The 17,308-nt window shown below is 41.6% G+C and overlaps 1 protein-coding gene across 1 annotated transcript in view; it reads right to left on the reverse strand.

Moving 5' to 3' along the window:
- ogdhl (oxoglutarate dehydrogenase L) overlaps positions 1–17,308 on the reverse strand; it is a 47,293-nt gene that overhangs the window by 18,190 nt on the left and 11,795 nt on the right. The window contains 14 exon segments of the mRNA XM_060924965.1: positions 818–996; positions 1,182–1,242; positions 1,245–1,314; positions 6,577–6,727; positions 7,466–7,594; positions 7,701–7,803; positions 8,403–8,555; positions 8,817–8,996; positions 9,160–9,217; positions 15,016–15,064; positions 15,067–15,208; positions 15,310–15,400; positions 15,483–15,629; positions 15,937–16,091. Of these exon segments, the coding sequence (XP_060780948.1) occupies positions 818–996; positions 1,182–1,242; positions 1,245–1,314; positions 6,577–6,727; positions 7,466–7,594; positions 7,701–7,803; positions 8,403–8,555; positions 8,817–8,996; positions 9,160–9,217; positions 15,016–15,064; positions 15,067–15,208; positions 15,310–15,400; positions 15,483–15,629; positions 15,937–16,091 (1,668 nt within the window).

Below are 17,308 nucleotides of genomic sequence, written 5' to 3' on the forward strand. Positions count from 1 at the left end.
GAGTGCTCATTAACCTTCATTCATTCATCTTACTTGTGTCCTTGTGCCCTAGCATACATCATATAGTTGTGTATTATGTGTACTACCATGACACTGAGGTTAGTAAAGGTTTAGGTGGGGTTTACATTAGACCATATCAGCGGATCATCAGATTAACGTTTTTAAAACGATTAGTGTGCACACAGCAACACCAGTACACGATTCGCGTGCACACAGCAACGCCAATACACGGATACGCTCGGCTCCGCAGGCATCCTGCGCTCCAAATCACTCCGCCCTGAACAGCGAGTGCCCTCTGGAGGGTGCGCACTCCGGCCCTGCGCAGCTCACACAGCGCACGAGTGAAGCGCACGAGCAGTGATTCGGGACTGAGCCGCTGTGTGTGAGATCCCAGCGCACATCACTTACCACTTGCAAGTGGAAGGATGGCAAGCCTAAAGACAATCATAACTACACAATGGGCAGTATTTGCATCAGTATTTGCAGTATTTTCATACTTTTATACTCTTTAATGAAAGGTGATACAAGGCGGAAGTCCGCGCCGTTTTTCAGCAGTCGCGTCACATGACCAACGCCAGCGAATCAGGAAGGTGGATGTCACAGTGACGTTGTCCAGTGACGACGCCAGCTAGAGCTCAGCACAGCGTATCCGCGTATTCTCAATGTTTACACAGCACCGGACCAGACACGATCTGGATTGAATACGTGGACCCTGGCGGATTCCCGTTTCCCGGCGGTTTAATGTAAACGGACAGTGCATCCGCGAAGAAAACGAGACAGATACGGTCTAATGTAAACTTGGCCTTAGTGTACTGACCATTCCCTCCATCCTGTGGGGTAGCAGAAGGACGATGCCATTGTTTTGGACCCATTTAGCCTGGCCTGGACTGATGAACTGGTTTATGATGCACTGTGCCGTGTTGTGGAAATCCCCAAACTGAGCCTCCCAGCACACAAGGGCATTGGGACTGGCCATAGCAAAGCCCAGCTCAAAACCTATTCCAGCACACAACATATACATTAAATGCAAACTAAACGCATAAGAATGTATCATGCTAACAGCTGAAAATATACCAGCAAATAACTAGCTGTGCATTGTGTTAAAATGAGTTTTTTTTTTTTTCCTTTTGAGAAATATATAGTACAGACACTTCGGATAATGCGGACCAGTGGTTACTTACCCAAAACTCCATACTCCGACAGGGAGCTGTTGCACACTGTGTAAGGAGCTTGCTTCTGCCATACAGTATATGGTTCATTGGAACACAAATGCGCTTATCCACTTCCTGGTCATGCAAGACATGGTGACGATGACTGCAAAGTCAAAGTGGCCATTATGTGTCAGTACTGCAAAAACATACAGATGCACAGGTGTTATATAAAAAAACCTATCCAACTGAAGTCATTTGCAGCCTGAATGCACTTTTTTTTGCATCCGTCACAAAGCTGGCAAATTTGTGCTATTGCTTCATTTTTCTGTGGTGTCAAATCACTGCAGAAAGTCTCTTTCTCTTCTACTTTTCAGAGTTACTTTAAAAAGAGAGACCAATGAAAAAAAGTCATAGGAGGTAAGAATAGATTGATTTGATGTGATAAGTTTTGCTAGGTCACTCAGACGTAATGTTTAAATCTGCCATCAAATTCAATGCAATGAGACAAGCATTGACAATCTCTTAAACATCACAGTAATGATGTAGCAGCTAGAGGTCTATGTAGTTACTGAATATCCAAGTGTCGGGTGGCTGCAGAGAAAGAATGACTTTAACTAAACAGAATGACAGAGATTGCACATATCCTACTGTCTTTTGTAACAACATTATCCAAATATTAAGTAACAGGAAACAAATGGTCTTGGTGAACCCAAAGTTTATATTTAGAGACCATTAAAGGGCTGATGACACGTTTTTGACATCTTTGGCGATGTTTTATAACATAAGAAGTAATTCCCGATGATCCATATATTAATTCACGAAGGCGCCTATTTTACAAGTTATGATGATAAACGCGGCTATTTGGGCAAATTTGACGGGGCTGCAGCACCCAGGAGACGAAAGAGGAGGAGGAGCTATATGACGTCAGCGAAAGAATCTTCCTCCTAACTTACCAGTTTGTTGTTGATGCGAGAGGTGTTCAGTTTATCATTATTAGTATTATTATTATACACTATTATATATATATATATATATATATATATATATATATATATATATATATATATAGTTATTATGCCTTCGCATTGTGTTGCCGGCTTTTGCTCCAAAACCCACAAGGATGGGGTAAGTTTATTCAAGTTTCCCAGAGATCCCGAGCTGCATGCGAAGTGGGTGAAGCAAGTCAGGCGCACTCGTGACAAGTGGGAGCCCTCACCAACATCCGTCCTGTGCTCTCCTGTGCTCTGAACACTTCGATTTGGATTGTTTTGACACCCTTCCCAGCTTAAAGGAATCTCTTGGGTGTTCAGTTCAGCACAAACGTGTGCTGCTACCATCAGCAGTGCCTACAGTATTCCGGAGGGGGTCTACTAGTAGCTATGCCAGATCCAGCAGTCGCCTGGGACAAGGCGACTCCTTCAAAGACAGTCCTCCTGTCAGAACATGTGTCATACATGAAAATCCCTCACCTTTTGGCGAAATTCGCCGTTTTGAAACCAAAATGGGTGACCTACGTGAATCTTGTAGATCCGATGAGAAAAAAAATTGTGTGTGTGTGTGTGTGGGGGGGGGGGGGGGGGGGGGGGTTTGATATTGACCCAAAAGGCAAGGAGGTCGCTTCGCATCCATAGACAGTTCGTGCCGGTTTGCGCCTCCTCCTCCTGCTTTGATATTGACGCCATAGCGACGAGTACATCTCGCTGCGAAGGGCAAGCAGCATCATTTCGCGCCTCTTCTCCTGCACACATCAGTCAGAGTGCAGACCAGACCACCAGAAGCTGGAAGCTGGATTGAGTCATCGGACTGAATTTCCTACTTTTTTCAAACTTTCCTGATTGCTATCAAAACAAACAAAACTTCCGGCTTGATTATGTCAGCATTCAAAAGAGGGCGCGCGCGTCTTTTGACAATCCCTGTGTCCGAAATTGCTCGCTACTCACTATAGAGGGCACTGTATAGTGGAGACGCCATTTTGTAGTGCTGTCTGTGCTGAAAGAAATCAAATTAAAAGTCTCAAATTTGATTTAATAAAAGACAGCAGCAAAGAAGAAAGTATTCAGCCTTGATTTAAAAAGAACTGAAAGCTGCAGGTACTTCCATATCTTGGCAGGCTGAGTGGTATGCTGGGGCACCTCTTGCCAGCAGACTAGGATATCCAGAGGGAACTTGTGTGGTTCAGTGTTGACCTGACCATCCCCAGCTTCAAGGAGGGAGAGAGCATCGTGGAGTGGTGGGGTCATGTCTTTGACAAACCAGACAAGTACCCCTCCCTGGGTGCACTGGTTAAGTGTTGCCTCTCCATCTTTCATGGACCTAGAGTCGAGTCCTCATTTAGTCTGATGAATGATGTAATTGATCAAAGGAGTGGCAACATGAATGTGGAAACATTTAATGCAATACAGACGGTCAAGTACACGCTGATGTCCAGGGGGAAAGACAGCTATGCAGCTCTTTAGAAGGGAGGACGTGAAGTTTGGGGAAGTGGACAGAACATTGTGCAAGAACATTAACTCTGCAGCAGCCACATACAAACACCAGCAGAGGGTGAACAAGGAGGAAAAGCAGCAGCAGCAGAGCAAGTATGGCTCTCAAGCAACTTGCAGTGCTCAGCAGGCCAAGAAACAGACTGCTGAAGGAGAGAAGCGGGCAAGGCTGAAACATGTGGCAACTCGGCGAAAGCAGGCCATGGAGACACTGGTGGTCCAGGCAAATAAAAGGAAAAAAAATGATCACTATTCCTTGTGTGTTCTCCACTTTCTTCGTTCTATTATTCACATTTTTTCCAGGGCATAATTTCACTATAACTACATGTATTTGAATTTGTATTTGTCCTTGTGCAAATGTCAATACAGTATACTTAGTAAGGAGGCTATAATACTTATTCTGGGGGAGGATCCCCCCAAACAAAATAAAACAACACCAGAGGCCACGTCACCACTCGCGCACCCTTCTCACCTTTTTCACCCCTGACCCGTTTTCATGCCTGATGTGTTGAGAAACGACATAAGATAAAGGTACGTAGAGCTATAGAGTGCTCCGACATGATGCTAAAAATAATAACCATGCGGTCTGCGCGGCCATCTTGGAAGTCACTCGCTCCAGAGCGCTCATAGAGTACACATCATAGAGTACACATTCATGATAATCATAAATATAATCATAAAGTCGGCGTGATATCAGTCATGTATTTGCTTGTGAAAGCTTGCTGCTTTCATGTAACTGCCGCCTACAGTAGCAACAAGAGGCAAAGGGTAAAGAGGGTAGGCTATCATAGATTCTATCCGGAAGAGATCAATACATGATTGCTTAAAAATTAGGTATTTTAACAATTTGCATCTGTTTTGTGATTATCGTGACACTTGTGTGTTATATAGAACTGTATGTCTTATCAGCACATCGAGGATCTTCCACCGGAGGCTTTAGCAAGTACTCGTAGCAACACTACACTTTACCCTTTGCCATGCGTTGTTAGGGAACGGTAGCAAGTACCCTGGTTTGTTGATGTGACAGATTTGTAGTAGCAGTTGTAGTATTTTGCCTTTGCATTGTGGTCTCTTATTGCCAAGTTGAAAGAATTTGTTTCTTAAAGCAAACACTGAGGGAAAGCTAACTTAGCCAGACAAGTAGGCTACAGATCGTCATTTGCTTACGCTGATGTAGGTTATCAAATATTTTGCTTCATTCAAGGATAAAACTAAGAAGCCATAAACTAGAAGACGTGCCTGCCAATATTATCCTAAATGTATCACGGATCAGGCATAGTCGTAAGCTTATTATGTTAGCCGTTTGCATGCTCCATTAGGAACTATGTATTCAGTGTAGCATACGGCTTACATGATATAAGCAGTGTTTACACATGCAAGACAACAATACACAATATTAAAATATTGATTCCGTAACATTTTGAACAAATACGGGTTGACCTACCAATCCTTGTTATCCAACCTTGTGGTGTTCAATGCTGGGCTGTCTGCCTGTCCGCTGTCCATCTCGGGGTCGGAGTCGCTCTCAGATTGCACAGTAACAGGTTCAAACCTGTACGGTTGGATGCACCTGTGTTCGTCATCACTTGATTCTTCTGATTTATCCCACTCACAACACAATTCTAGACTCCCAGAAGAGGAAGAGCTAGAGTGTTCACCGGCGTTTTCATGCGCCATTTCCATTGAGTAGAACAGCCAGTGAACCGCAGCGTGTTCTTCCGCTGACGTCACAGCATGGCCACGAGCCACGGACCCAGTTTTCTTGCGCTGTGCAATTAAAAGTTGGATATTCGCGTAACAACAGCTTCTTTTCACGTAATTATAACAGAAATCTAACATGTTTGCCATGTTGTATAGTTTATTTAAGAAATTGCATAGAGTCATGTTCGTGTCATCAGCCCTTTAAACAGGCATCTTTTTTTTCCTGAAAGAATCACAGAAGCAGCAAGTAATTCACACTTAAATAATCTGAAATGGAGGGTGTAGCAAAGCAAAACTGAAGAGGGAATTAGCCCTAATTGAAATCTGTTTGTTATGTTAATTTAAACACAGCTGTGATGCGAATATATCTTTTTGTGCTACACTGGACTAGCTTCTTCTTCTTCGATTGGCTAGCTGCATCAATCAGGAGAACTAAACAAAGGGCAAACACCTTCAGGAACAATCAATTACTTCTAGCTGTTAGGTAAAGGTGGGATTGTTAGACTAAGGCACAGCGATCTGTTTGGTCCCCAGGGCTTGGAGATAGCCATGTGGCACTGAAAGCATCAATCCAAACACAATCCTGGCTCATGAGACAACAGCTTTTACCTCTTACTAACATTTTCTCTTCAGAAACCTGTATTTCCTGATACAAGGACAAAACAGATCCCATTCAGGAAATGACAATATATATGAGAAATCAATAACGCAGACCAGTAAATAAAAAAACACCACATATGAAAAGCAAGTGAGAGAATTCTGATTAGCAGTGTGTCTGGGACTGGCAGGGTGTGCATCTGAGGTAGTGCTGCTGTGGGGTGTTGTCAAACAGGTTTCCTTCAACAGCAACAGAAGCAGTACCGTGACAACACCATGTGGGCATCTCTTTCTCCCAGTGGATGTTTCTCTAAGACAAACTGACGTCATCTGTCACTGTTTAAACATTAAATGGAGCTGTGGTGCAGAGAGCTTCCCTCTGCTATTCTGAATGTTGAGACAGTAGGCTCATTGTCCTCTTCATGGTAATGGAACTCATAACTGCAATTACAGATTGCTTTGTTTATGACACATTTTGTTAAAACTGTTTTGCGACAAAGGTCCAGTGTATGTTCATGAAAAGTGTTTTGCCTCAAAAAATTTTTGTAGCACCTTTAGGGTTCTCCTTCATAGCTTTGATTGAGTGTAAGCTGATTTAGGTTCTGTGGGATCAGTATGCTGGTGCACTGTATTTGTACGCCCACCTGAAGGTTCCTCTGTCCACATCTTGCCCACTCAGTCTCACATGGACACCATCCTTCAGTAGAGAACCAAAGGCCATATACTCCCCAAGAGCCCAGTCTACCGTACGCTTACTGACCATGTCGGCACGGCCTTGCAAGATCCTCAGCACTCCTGGGATTTGACAGAGGCAAAAAATGTAAGAGACCAGACAAAAATACGGGTACAGTCTATTTATTTTAATTGAGGAAAAAACGGTTATAGAACATCCATTAAAATCATATGCAGAGTTAAAATTGGACATTTTTAAAAAATTATATAGGCTCTAGATAAATATTATTTCTTCTAATTCCTTTTCCTAGTCATCAGTTTGCATTCATTCACTAAAATAAAGTCATGTATGGCTTAATCAGGATTGAGTAATGAAATATCATGTGCTCCCTGATCATGCTCAAATAAAAAAAATGATACGAGAAAAACATATCAGGAAATAAATATTCCATAATACATTAAATATGCATAGATCATAAAAAAGAAATTGAGCTCATTGATGAAAATGTTTTAGGCAGCAAAGAGACTTTACATATTGACTGACATTTATTTAAAAGATATGCTGCTTTATGGCTTAGGGGCCATAAAGAAGCATTGTTTGAAATAGTTGGTGGTTAGGATGATTTAGCAGTGTTAAAACTGTCAGACTGAAGCTTCCTGGTTTAGTTTAATGGTCCCTGAGTGTAGCTACATCACAGCTGTGTAGATCCTATAGGCACCACGGCATGACTGCTGCAGCATCACAGTGAGCTTTGTTAATTGTCCATAACCACACCATCATTGCACTAGTGTGTGAAGTCTGAAACAAATCTGATACAGTAGACAGATGCAACAAAATCTGTTAGATTGGATAACAATCACCACTGTGAATGGAGAAGTCTTGCTGAGGGACAGAGCTCGCAGCCTGGTTAATATGCTTCAGGATGTCCTCAGGGAGCCCTGTGGGAGGATAGCTCATACACTTCGGTTCTCCCTCATCTGTAAAGAAATCTAAATACAGAAATGTTTTTGGTATGTTTTCCCCCCCCAATAAAACTCACATTTTGGCTGTTAAGTATTTCTTAGTTACAGATGAAAAGAAAAAAAAAAACTGTACTTGGCCAGGGTGAGTCCAGCCAGTGACGGATGTGGAGTATCTTTTCATCTTTGGAGCTGGTGTATGCTTCTTCACAAATTTTGTCATACTTGGCCACTTCCTCCTATGAACAGTTACCAGGATTTCTATATAATTGATTGTGTGCAAAATATTGCACGCACCAGCTTCATAATAAATAAATAAATAAATAAATAAGAACCAAACACATTTGCGACAAATGATTCATTACACAAGGCACCTAGGTGCTATGGAATACAGAAAACAGTGAGCTGTAAGTCACGATTTATTCTCCCGAGTGTATTCCCCTGAGCTATGGCAGTGAACGGAGAGTGACAGCGACGCGCTTGTAAATAAAACGAGCTGTCGCTGGGCCAGACAGAATGTCAGCCATGCCCAGTGGAAGGATGGCTGAGTTCAAGCTTTGTGTTTTCTACAGTAGATCAAGATGGAGTGGGGTAGGACGCTTTGAATTTAGAGTGCAAATGTGGCATCACCAATGCAAAAACATATCACACAATTCATCAACAATTGAAAACAGCCTCTGTAATGGGTTTTGATACAAAACACATATATTAAGCATTTACTCATTCACCAGTAAGAGATCAGCTTTGCCATGAATGTTATTGTCTTGTTTTCAATCATCACATGCATCCATCACTGGTCAGACACTATAGTTCTATCATCGTGGCACAAGTGACAAACATCAAACTCCTGCAGAGTAAAAACTCCCTCAGAAACGAGCTTGTCTGCATATTTATTGAGCACATGCTCCTGCTTTTGGCTTTGCTTGTACATGAGAGGTTGCGTGAACATGGGTTCGTCCATCTCATTGTGGCCAAAGCGACGGTAACAAACCTGCAAAAAAACCACACACACACAAAAAAAAAAATCATCCATCATGAATTGCTGACTGTAATTAATAACATATAGCTTTTAGCCCACTATCCAATTTCTTTTGCATTATTTTCATTAAAACCCTTAAACTTCTAGGTAATTATTCCTACTTATCAACAGTAGTGTGTGATACAATACTCGTACCATAATCTCAGTTGTGCATTCTGCCCCCAGATGTCTTGAAACTGCCTTTAGATCTGGAGTGTATAGCTTAGTGCTCACCAGATCTATGACCACATCCTTGTTAAAAGTATTTCTCCATTCGGCAGCCACTCTGCACACATACATCACAGCCTCAGGATCATCAGCATTGACATGGAAAATGGGTGTGTTGACCATACGAGCCACATCAGTGGAGTAAGGAGAGGAGCACGTCATTAGCGGATCAGTGGTGAAGCCAATCTGGTAATGGCAAATAAAGTTAATTCATCTAACACATGAAAAATAGTCCAATTTGTCTGAACAAACAATACATGAGTTCTGCTGAATTTAACTTGGAGCCTGGTTTTGCTACGAAGGCAGTGACAATCATCTATATTATGTAGATCTGAGGCTTAATTATTACCTGGTTGTTGACAACAACATGAATGGTGCCATAAGTGGTATATGAGGGAAGCAGTGTGCTTTTTGGAGAGCAGTAGCTTTTTTCCTTGCAACCCTGCCATGCACACGATTATTGTTCAGTATTCTCCTGATGGTGGACTCATGAACATTAACATTAGCCAATGTGAGAGAGGCCTTCAGTTGCTTAGAAGTTACCCTGGGGTCCTTTGTAACCTCGCCGACTATTACACACCTTGCTCTTGGAGTGATCTTTGTTGGTCAACTACTCCTGGGGAGGGTAACAATGGTCTTGAATTTCCTCCATTTGTACACAATCTGTCTGACTGTGGATGGGTGCATTGCAAAATCTTTAGAGATGGTTTTGTAACCTTTTCCAGCCTGATGAGCATCAATAACGCTTTTTCTGAGGTCCTCAGAAATCTCCTTTGTTCGTGCCATGATACACTTCCACAAACATGTTGTGAAGATCACACTTTGATAGATCCCTGTTCTTTAAATAAAACAGGGTGCCCACCCACACCTGATCGTCATCCCACTGATTGAAAACACCCGACTCTAATTTCACCTTCAAATTAACTGCTAATCCTAGAGGTTCACATACTTTTGCCACTCAGATATGTAATATTGGATCATTTTCCTCAATAAATAAATGATCAAGTATAATATTTTTGTCTCATTTGTTTAACTGGGTTCTCTTTATCTACTTTTAGGATTTGTGTGAAAATCTGATGATGTTTTAGTTCATATTTATGCAGAAATATAGAAAATTCTAAAGGGTTCACAAACTTTCAAGCACCACTGTATAATTTTGTTTTCAGGCCATCGAGTGCTTACATCACATGCACACCAGGTACTAGCACATGTTCACAAGATATTACTGTGTGTGCACCAGATAATATCACATCAGCTACACAACATGGTACCATGGCAAGCAAAGAAACCTGGACACAACAGTTAGTAATGAAATTTGAGACGACTTCAATCAGTACAATCTCTCTGAAACAATTAAAATTTTAGATTATACCAGCAGATCACGTTACATCCAAAGGCTGAAACATGCAGGCATCACAGATTCATATTTACTCACCAACCATTTTAATAGGAACTTGTTCTTCATTCCAAGATTCCTATTCTTGGCTAGCAGGAGTGAAACCCAATGTGGTCTTCTGCTGTTTACCATGGTTGTAAAGAGTTGCTATATCCTTCCTAGCAGTTCAAACCAATCTGCCCATTTTCCTCTGACCTCTCTTGTTAACAAGATGTTTCCACCCACAAAACTGTCACTCACTCAGTGTTTTTGTTTTTCATGCCATTCTGTGTAAACTTGAGAGTCTCTTGTGTGTGAAAACCCCAGGAGATCAGCAGTTTCTGAAATACTCAAACCAGTCCATCTGACACCAACACCCATGCCACAGTGAAAGTCACAGAGATCACAATTTTTCCCATTCTGATGTTTGACGTGAACATTAATTGAAACTCTTGATTTGTATCCACTTGATTTTATGCATTGCGCTGCTGCCAAGGGATTGGCTGATTAGATAACTGCATAAAACAGCACGTGTATGGGTGTTCCTAATAAAGTAGCCAGTGAGTGTAATTTATCCACAAGTGTATTTGTTGATTATTTATTCTGCCCACTGCTCTGGGTAGAGAGAGGGGTGTGTGTGTGCGCGCGCGCGCGTGTGCTTATTGCTCACTTGTGTGCGCATGTGTGTATTCACTGTTTCAGATGGTTTAAATGCAGAGGAGGAATTTCACTGTGCTCGAGTTTACATGTGACAAAAATAAAGGCTTCTTATTAATTTACCCCAAAATGTATTTATTCCACTTGAAGTGTTCAGCAAAACAGCTACCGGATTTGGGATACTATGACATCCTGAAATATTTAGTTTTTGGGACTTCTAAATACACTGGAGAGCCGCACAAAGTACAGATGCCTATCAATATTTTGAGGCAGGTTTCATGCAGGAATGTTATGGGAACTTCCTGGTAAAGAAAAATAACTTATGACAAAGGCAAGTTCAAAAGTGGACTTCTAATAGTAATGAACAAGCCAGGGTCTAGATCTAGCATAATTTTATGGTGTTTATCTGAGTCTACATTATCAGTACATAAACACGCTGCAAGTCTCACCAAGCATTAGATCTAATAAAACATATCGCATCCAAAGCCCACATCCAGATATACATTTTAACATTCATACATTTGCCATGTTTTTTGTAGTTCAGTTAGAGTTGCTAAGTATAACACGGTTGTGTATGTATCGGTAGACTGTAATTAGTGCCAGATCATGCAACTGGTTAAAAACTTTCCCATCTCGACCAAAGTTCTGTCCATGTTATGCCAACTTGCGGACTTGTTGAATGTTAATTTGAGTACGCCGAGGCTCGATCTAGATCTAAGCTTGCCTGGCAACATGGCCGAATAAACAAATGCACAGTTACAATGACATCATGTGAAAGGCCCCTATAGGCAGAACAAATCTTGATTTTTTTTTCCCCCCCATCATTGTTGAGCTGGATTCAGCTGCAGAGATATCCAATGTGTTTTCCCAGAGTGCTTCTTTATATATATATATATATATATATATATATATATATATATATATATATATATATGAATGACACACACACAGCCTTGCAAAAGTATTCATTCCCCCTTGGTGTTTGTCCTGTTTTGTCGCTGGAATTAAAACAGTTTTGGGGGGTTAGCACCATTTGATTTACACAACATGCCTACCACTTTAAAGGTGAAAGTTGTTGTTTTATTGTGACACAAACAATAATTAAGATGAAAAAACAGAAATCTGGAGTGTGCATAGGTATTCACCCCTCAAAGTCAATACTTTATAGAGCCACCTTTTGCTACAGTTACAGCTGCAAGTCTCTTGGGGTATGCCTCTATTAGCTTAGCACATCTAGCCACTGGGATTTTTGCCCATTCCTCAAGGCAAAACTGCTCCAACTCCTTCAAGTTAGATGGGTTGCATTGGTGTACAGCAATCTTCAAGTTATGCCACAGATTCTCAATTGGATTGAGGTCTGGACTTTGATTAGGCCATTCCAAGACATTTAAATGTTTCCTTTTAAACCACTCCAGTGTCACTTTAGCAGTATGTTTAGGGTCATTGTCCTGCTGCAATATGAACCTTCATCCCAGTCTCAAACCTCTGGCTGACTCAAACAGGTTTTCCTCCAGAACTGCCCTGTATTTAGTGCCACAAATCTTTCCTTCAGTTCCGACCAGCTTTCCTGTCCTTGCAGATGAAAAATATCCCCACAGCATGATGCTGCCACCAGCATGCTTCACTGCTGGAATGGTGTTTTCAGGGTATTGGGTTTGCGCCACACATGGCATTTCCTATGATGGGCAAAAAGATCAATATTAGTCTCATTTGATCAGAGAATCTTTTTCTATGTGTTTGGAGAGTCTGCCACATGCTGTTGGGCAAACTCCAAATATGTTTTCCTAAGTAGTGGCTTTTTTCTGGCCACTCTTCCATAAAGCCCCACACTGTGGGGTGTACAGCTTAAAGTGGTCATATGGACAGATACTCCCATCTCCACTGTGGATCTTTGCAGCTCCTTCAGTGTTATCTTTGGTGTCTTTTTTTCATCTCTGATTAATGCCCTCCTTGCCCGGTCTGTGAGTTTTGGTGGGCGGCCTTCTCTTGTCAGGTTTGTAGTGGTGCCATATTCTTTCCATTTTGCTATAATGGATTTAGAAAGAAAAGAAAGAACCTTTATTTGTCACATGCACACTTCAAGCACAGTGAAATTCATCCTCTGCATTTAACCCATCTGAAGCAGTGAACACACGCGCACACACACTCAGAGCAGTGGGCAGCCACACCAAAGCACCCGGGGAGCAGTCAGGGGTTAGGTACCTTGCTCAAGGGCACCTCAGCCCAAGGCCGCCCCACATCAACCTAACTGCATGCCTTTGGATTGTGGGGGAAACCGGAGCACCCAGAGGAAACCCACGCAGACACGGGGAGAACATGCAAACTCCACACAGAAAGGCCCTCGCCGGCCACTGGGTTCGAACCCAGAACCTTCTTGCTGTGAGGCGACAGTGCTAACCACTTACACCACCGTGCCGCCTGGTGGTGCTCCCTGGGATATTCAAACTTTGGGATATTTTTTATAACCCAACCCTGATCTATACTTCTCCACAACTTTGTCTCTGACCTGTTTGGAGTGTTCTTTGGTTTTCATGTTGCTTGCTTAGTAGTGTAGCAGAGTCACGGTTCTTCCAGAACAGGTTGATTTATACAGACATCATGTGACGGATCATGTGACACTTTGATTGCACACAGGTGGATCTTAATCAACTAATTATGTGACTTATGAAGCGAATTGTTTGGACCAGCTCTTATTTAAAGGGTTTCGTACAAAATGGGGTGAATACCTATGCACACTCCAGATTTCTGTTTTTTCATCTTAATTATTGTTTGTGTCAAAATAAAACAACAATTTGCACCTTTAAAGTGGTAGGCATGTTGTGTAAATCAAATGGTGCTAATCCTCCAAAAATCCATTTTAATTCCAGCTTGTAATGCAACAAAACAGGACAAACGCCAAGGGGGAGGAATACTTTTGCAAGACACTGTAATATCCAGAAATTAGGCCACACCAATTTAATTAGTTGGTTCTCGGAATCGCCGCTTGAAAAAAATGCAAAATGAAAAAAATAAATAAAATCGAAATCAAACTCCCGCCAACAGAAAAGGTCACGTGACGCCGAAAACCAATCAAATCGCCCCTTTCACTTTAGATAAAGACTTGTGGAAGAAACATGCCTGTGGAGGGGAATCCTACAAAGCCTGTGTTTGTGATTGTTAGGATATTCAGCGAACAGAAGAAGTGTAAAATCTTTAACAGGTATGTTGAAACTCTGTTTACTGGTTTGCCTGTATTGTTTGGTCTATTTCCACCGCTAATTTTACCATCAGAGCATTTTTTAAATTTTATTTTTATTTTGCCCGCTCGCTTCATATTTTTCCTGAAAAAATCAGAGAACCAACTAATTAAATTGGTGTGGCCTTAGCATCATTTTGTCTGTAGAACTGCTCAGCTTTAGTTTTGCCCTGCACTACAGGTTCTACTGCCTCTAGGTCAGATGGGTTAGCCATAAGAGACAGAGTGATGTTCTTGTCCGTTTTTCTTACCTGATATTATCATGTATGCACTATAGTATTTTGTTTTTATCTGATATTATTGTGTATGCAGCAGATACTATAACGTTCACAAGATATTACTGTGTGCGCACCAGATTCACATTAGCCTGGGAAATCCCATGCTGCTTTGCACAATCGTTCCGATCTGAAAAGACAGCATGGAAACTATGGTCTAAAGGCTCGCCTGAGTTAGGGAGCCAATCAGAGAGTGGGGAGGGGTGGAAAGACGGTGACGCGTACTACTCGACAAACGTAAGCTTGTAGTTTATTTGGGACTGTTTACGGATCACATTTAACATGGCGGCGAGCGATACGAACCAAACTAGCTTCTCTCATATTTGTCTTGCACAAACGGCAGTAATCGTTCAGTGCCATTGTTTTCCTATTTTTGTTTTGCCTTCTCTTTCTCTTTCCTTCTCTTCTTCGCCTCTTCGTCGCTCTAACTACATCACCGGGTACAACTGCCATGATTGGCCATGGGCTACGTATACGCCAAATGATAGACATTCGCAACGTCCAATAAACGGCCGTTGACAATCGTAAACCACACCTCCCCTACAAGAAATTCAATAGGCGAATTCCAGACCATATTCACTTGTGATATGGTCTGGTGTTAACCAGACTAGATTCACATCAGTTATATATATATATATATATATATATATATTAGAGAGAGACCAGAAATGTGTTAATTTCATGCTTACCTTCTTCCCTTCATTGTCTCCTCAGCTTTAGTTTTGCCCTGCACTACAGGATCTACTGCCTCTAGGTGAGACGGATTAGCCATAAGAGACAGAGTGATGTTCTTGTCCGTCTCTCTGTTGATCCGCTCATGGCACATACCCAGATGATAGTTTACATCTCCTGAGCCCTGGAGAACAACATCTAAATATGTGTCAGTCAGATTTGCCATGCTAATAAAACATAAAGGGTTGAGGTAGTAAGCAGGCAGTTAGGCAAGTCACATTGTACCTCTTCTGCAGCTTCTAATTTTGGATCAAACTGGCAGAAAATCTGATTGAGATCTTTCCTGACAACATTGGCCAAGACATTCAGCCAACTTCTTTGTAACAGAGACACTGTTGTTATTGCTTTTGATACAAGTTCATAAATAAAATATACTGTGTGTGTGAAAGTAGCAATACCTGTGAGGCATGCCCATGATCACACTGTGTATGCCAGCTGCAGTAGACTTGTCAATGATCATCTTTAGAGCAGGGATGAGAACCTCACAGCCTTCTAAGCCAAAGTGCTTTTCTGAAGACCACTTGCGAGCCAGAAAGTCCTCAAAGCTGTATCACCAATGTGAGCCAAAACAAGTGAAAGATAGCAGAAGCTATTTTTCTTCTGACAACTACATTTTGAAACACAAGACTGATGTCCAGCACAGTTTGGAGATTTCCCTGTCCAATACATGATTCAACTCATTAATTAATCAGTTAATCATCAGGAACAGAGTGTGAGGGTGTTATAAAGAAAGTGCTGACACTGCCCTTCCAAGATCTATTGCAGGCACTGGAAAATCATATAATAATTTAAAAAAAAGTAAAAATCTAGTTCATATTATTCTATTACTAAGGACTACTAATGAATACTGACCGTGTTGAGCATACCAGCCTTGCCAGTAAGGTCCTCTTCTCGCTGTCAGTAAAGTTCATGATGCTGGGAGTCTCAAACTTTTGCCTGATCCATTGGCATTGCTCCATATTGTTAATAAACATGAACTCCACATCAATATGACCACAGTATGATGCCTGTAACATTCAACACACAAATAAAGGACATAGAAGCTAATTGCTTTCAGGACTTCAGTGTATATTAGGAGAGCTCTCAAAAACAATGGCAAAACAAATTCGTTTGGCTTGGACTGCTTCAAATGGCTTCACTAATAATGCTGAAAACTTTATAAATTCCAGATAAACAGATATTCTCTGCAACTACTGCATTATGCACACATACACACAGTCCCCTCTGAAAGTATTGGAATGGCAAGACCAGTTTTTTTTTTCCTCACTTTATGTAAGCAAAATTACTGGAACAGATAGTCTTAAAGCAAATTAAAGTAAATAACACCTAATATTTGGTTGCATATTCCTCGCTTGTAATAACTGCATCAAGTGGTCAACCACCTGACATGACCAAACTGTTGCATTCTTCTTTAGTGATGCTTTTTCATGCTTGTCCCACAGCTTCTTTCAGTTGTTGCTTGTTTTGGGGTGTTTCTCCCTCCAGTCTCTTCTTCAAGATGTGAAATGCATGCTCAATTGGGTTAAGGTCTGGTGATTGACTTGTGCAGTCTAAAACCTTCCAGTTTTTCCACTGATAAAGTCCTTTGTTGAGTTGGCAGTGTGTTTTGGGTCATTGTTTTGCTGGATGACGTTCCTGCCAATAAGACTGGATACATTTCTCTGTAAATTGGCAGTCAGAATGTTTCTGTAGACTTTTGAGTTCATTCTGCTGCTACCAAGAGTTACATCAATAATGATTAGTGAGTCCATTCAGGAAGCAGCCATGCAAGCACAAGCCATCACACTACCTCCACCATACTTGACTGATGAGCTCATATATTTTGGATCATGAGCAGGTCCTTTCTTTTTTCACACTGTGGTCTTTTCATCACCTTGGTAGGGGTTAATCATGACTCCAGAACATATCTGTGAAGAAACTCAGTCGTCCAGGTACATAGTAATCTGTGATTGGTTGAAGAGAGCAACTGGACTTGCTTGACGATTCTTGAAAATGTTTCACCTCTCCTCCAAAAGGCATCCTCAGTTCTGTCTGACTACTAGGGAGTATCCAGTATTGTACACAATGCAGCCATCAGCATTCTGATTCGGATTCTATGATGATCCATGAGAGGATAAATACTGGATACTCCCTAGTAGTCAGACAGAACTGAGGATGCCTTTCGGAGGAGAGGCGAAACGTTTTCAAGAATCGTCAAGCAAGTCCAGTTGCTCTCTTCAACCAA

Source organism: Neoarius graeffei, chromosome 7 (genome assembly GCF_027579695.1).
Source record: "Neoarius graeffei isolate fNeoGra1 chromosome 7, fNeoGra1.pri, whole genome shotgun sequence".
NCBI classification, from domain to species: domain Eukaryota; kingdom Metazoa; phylum Chordata; class Actinopteri; order Siluriformes; family Ariidae; genus Neoarius; species Neoarius graeffei.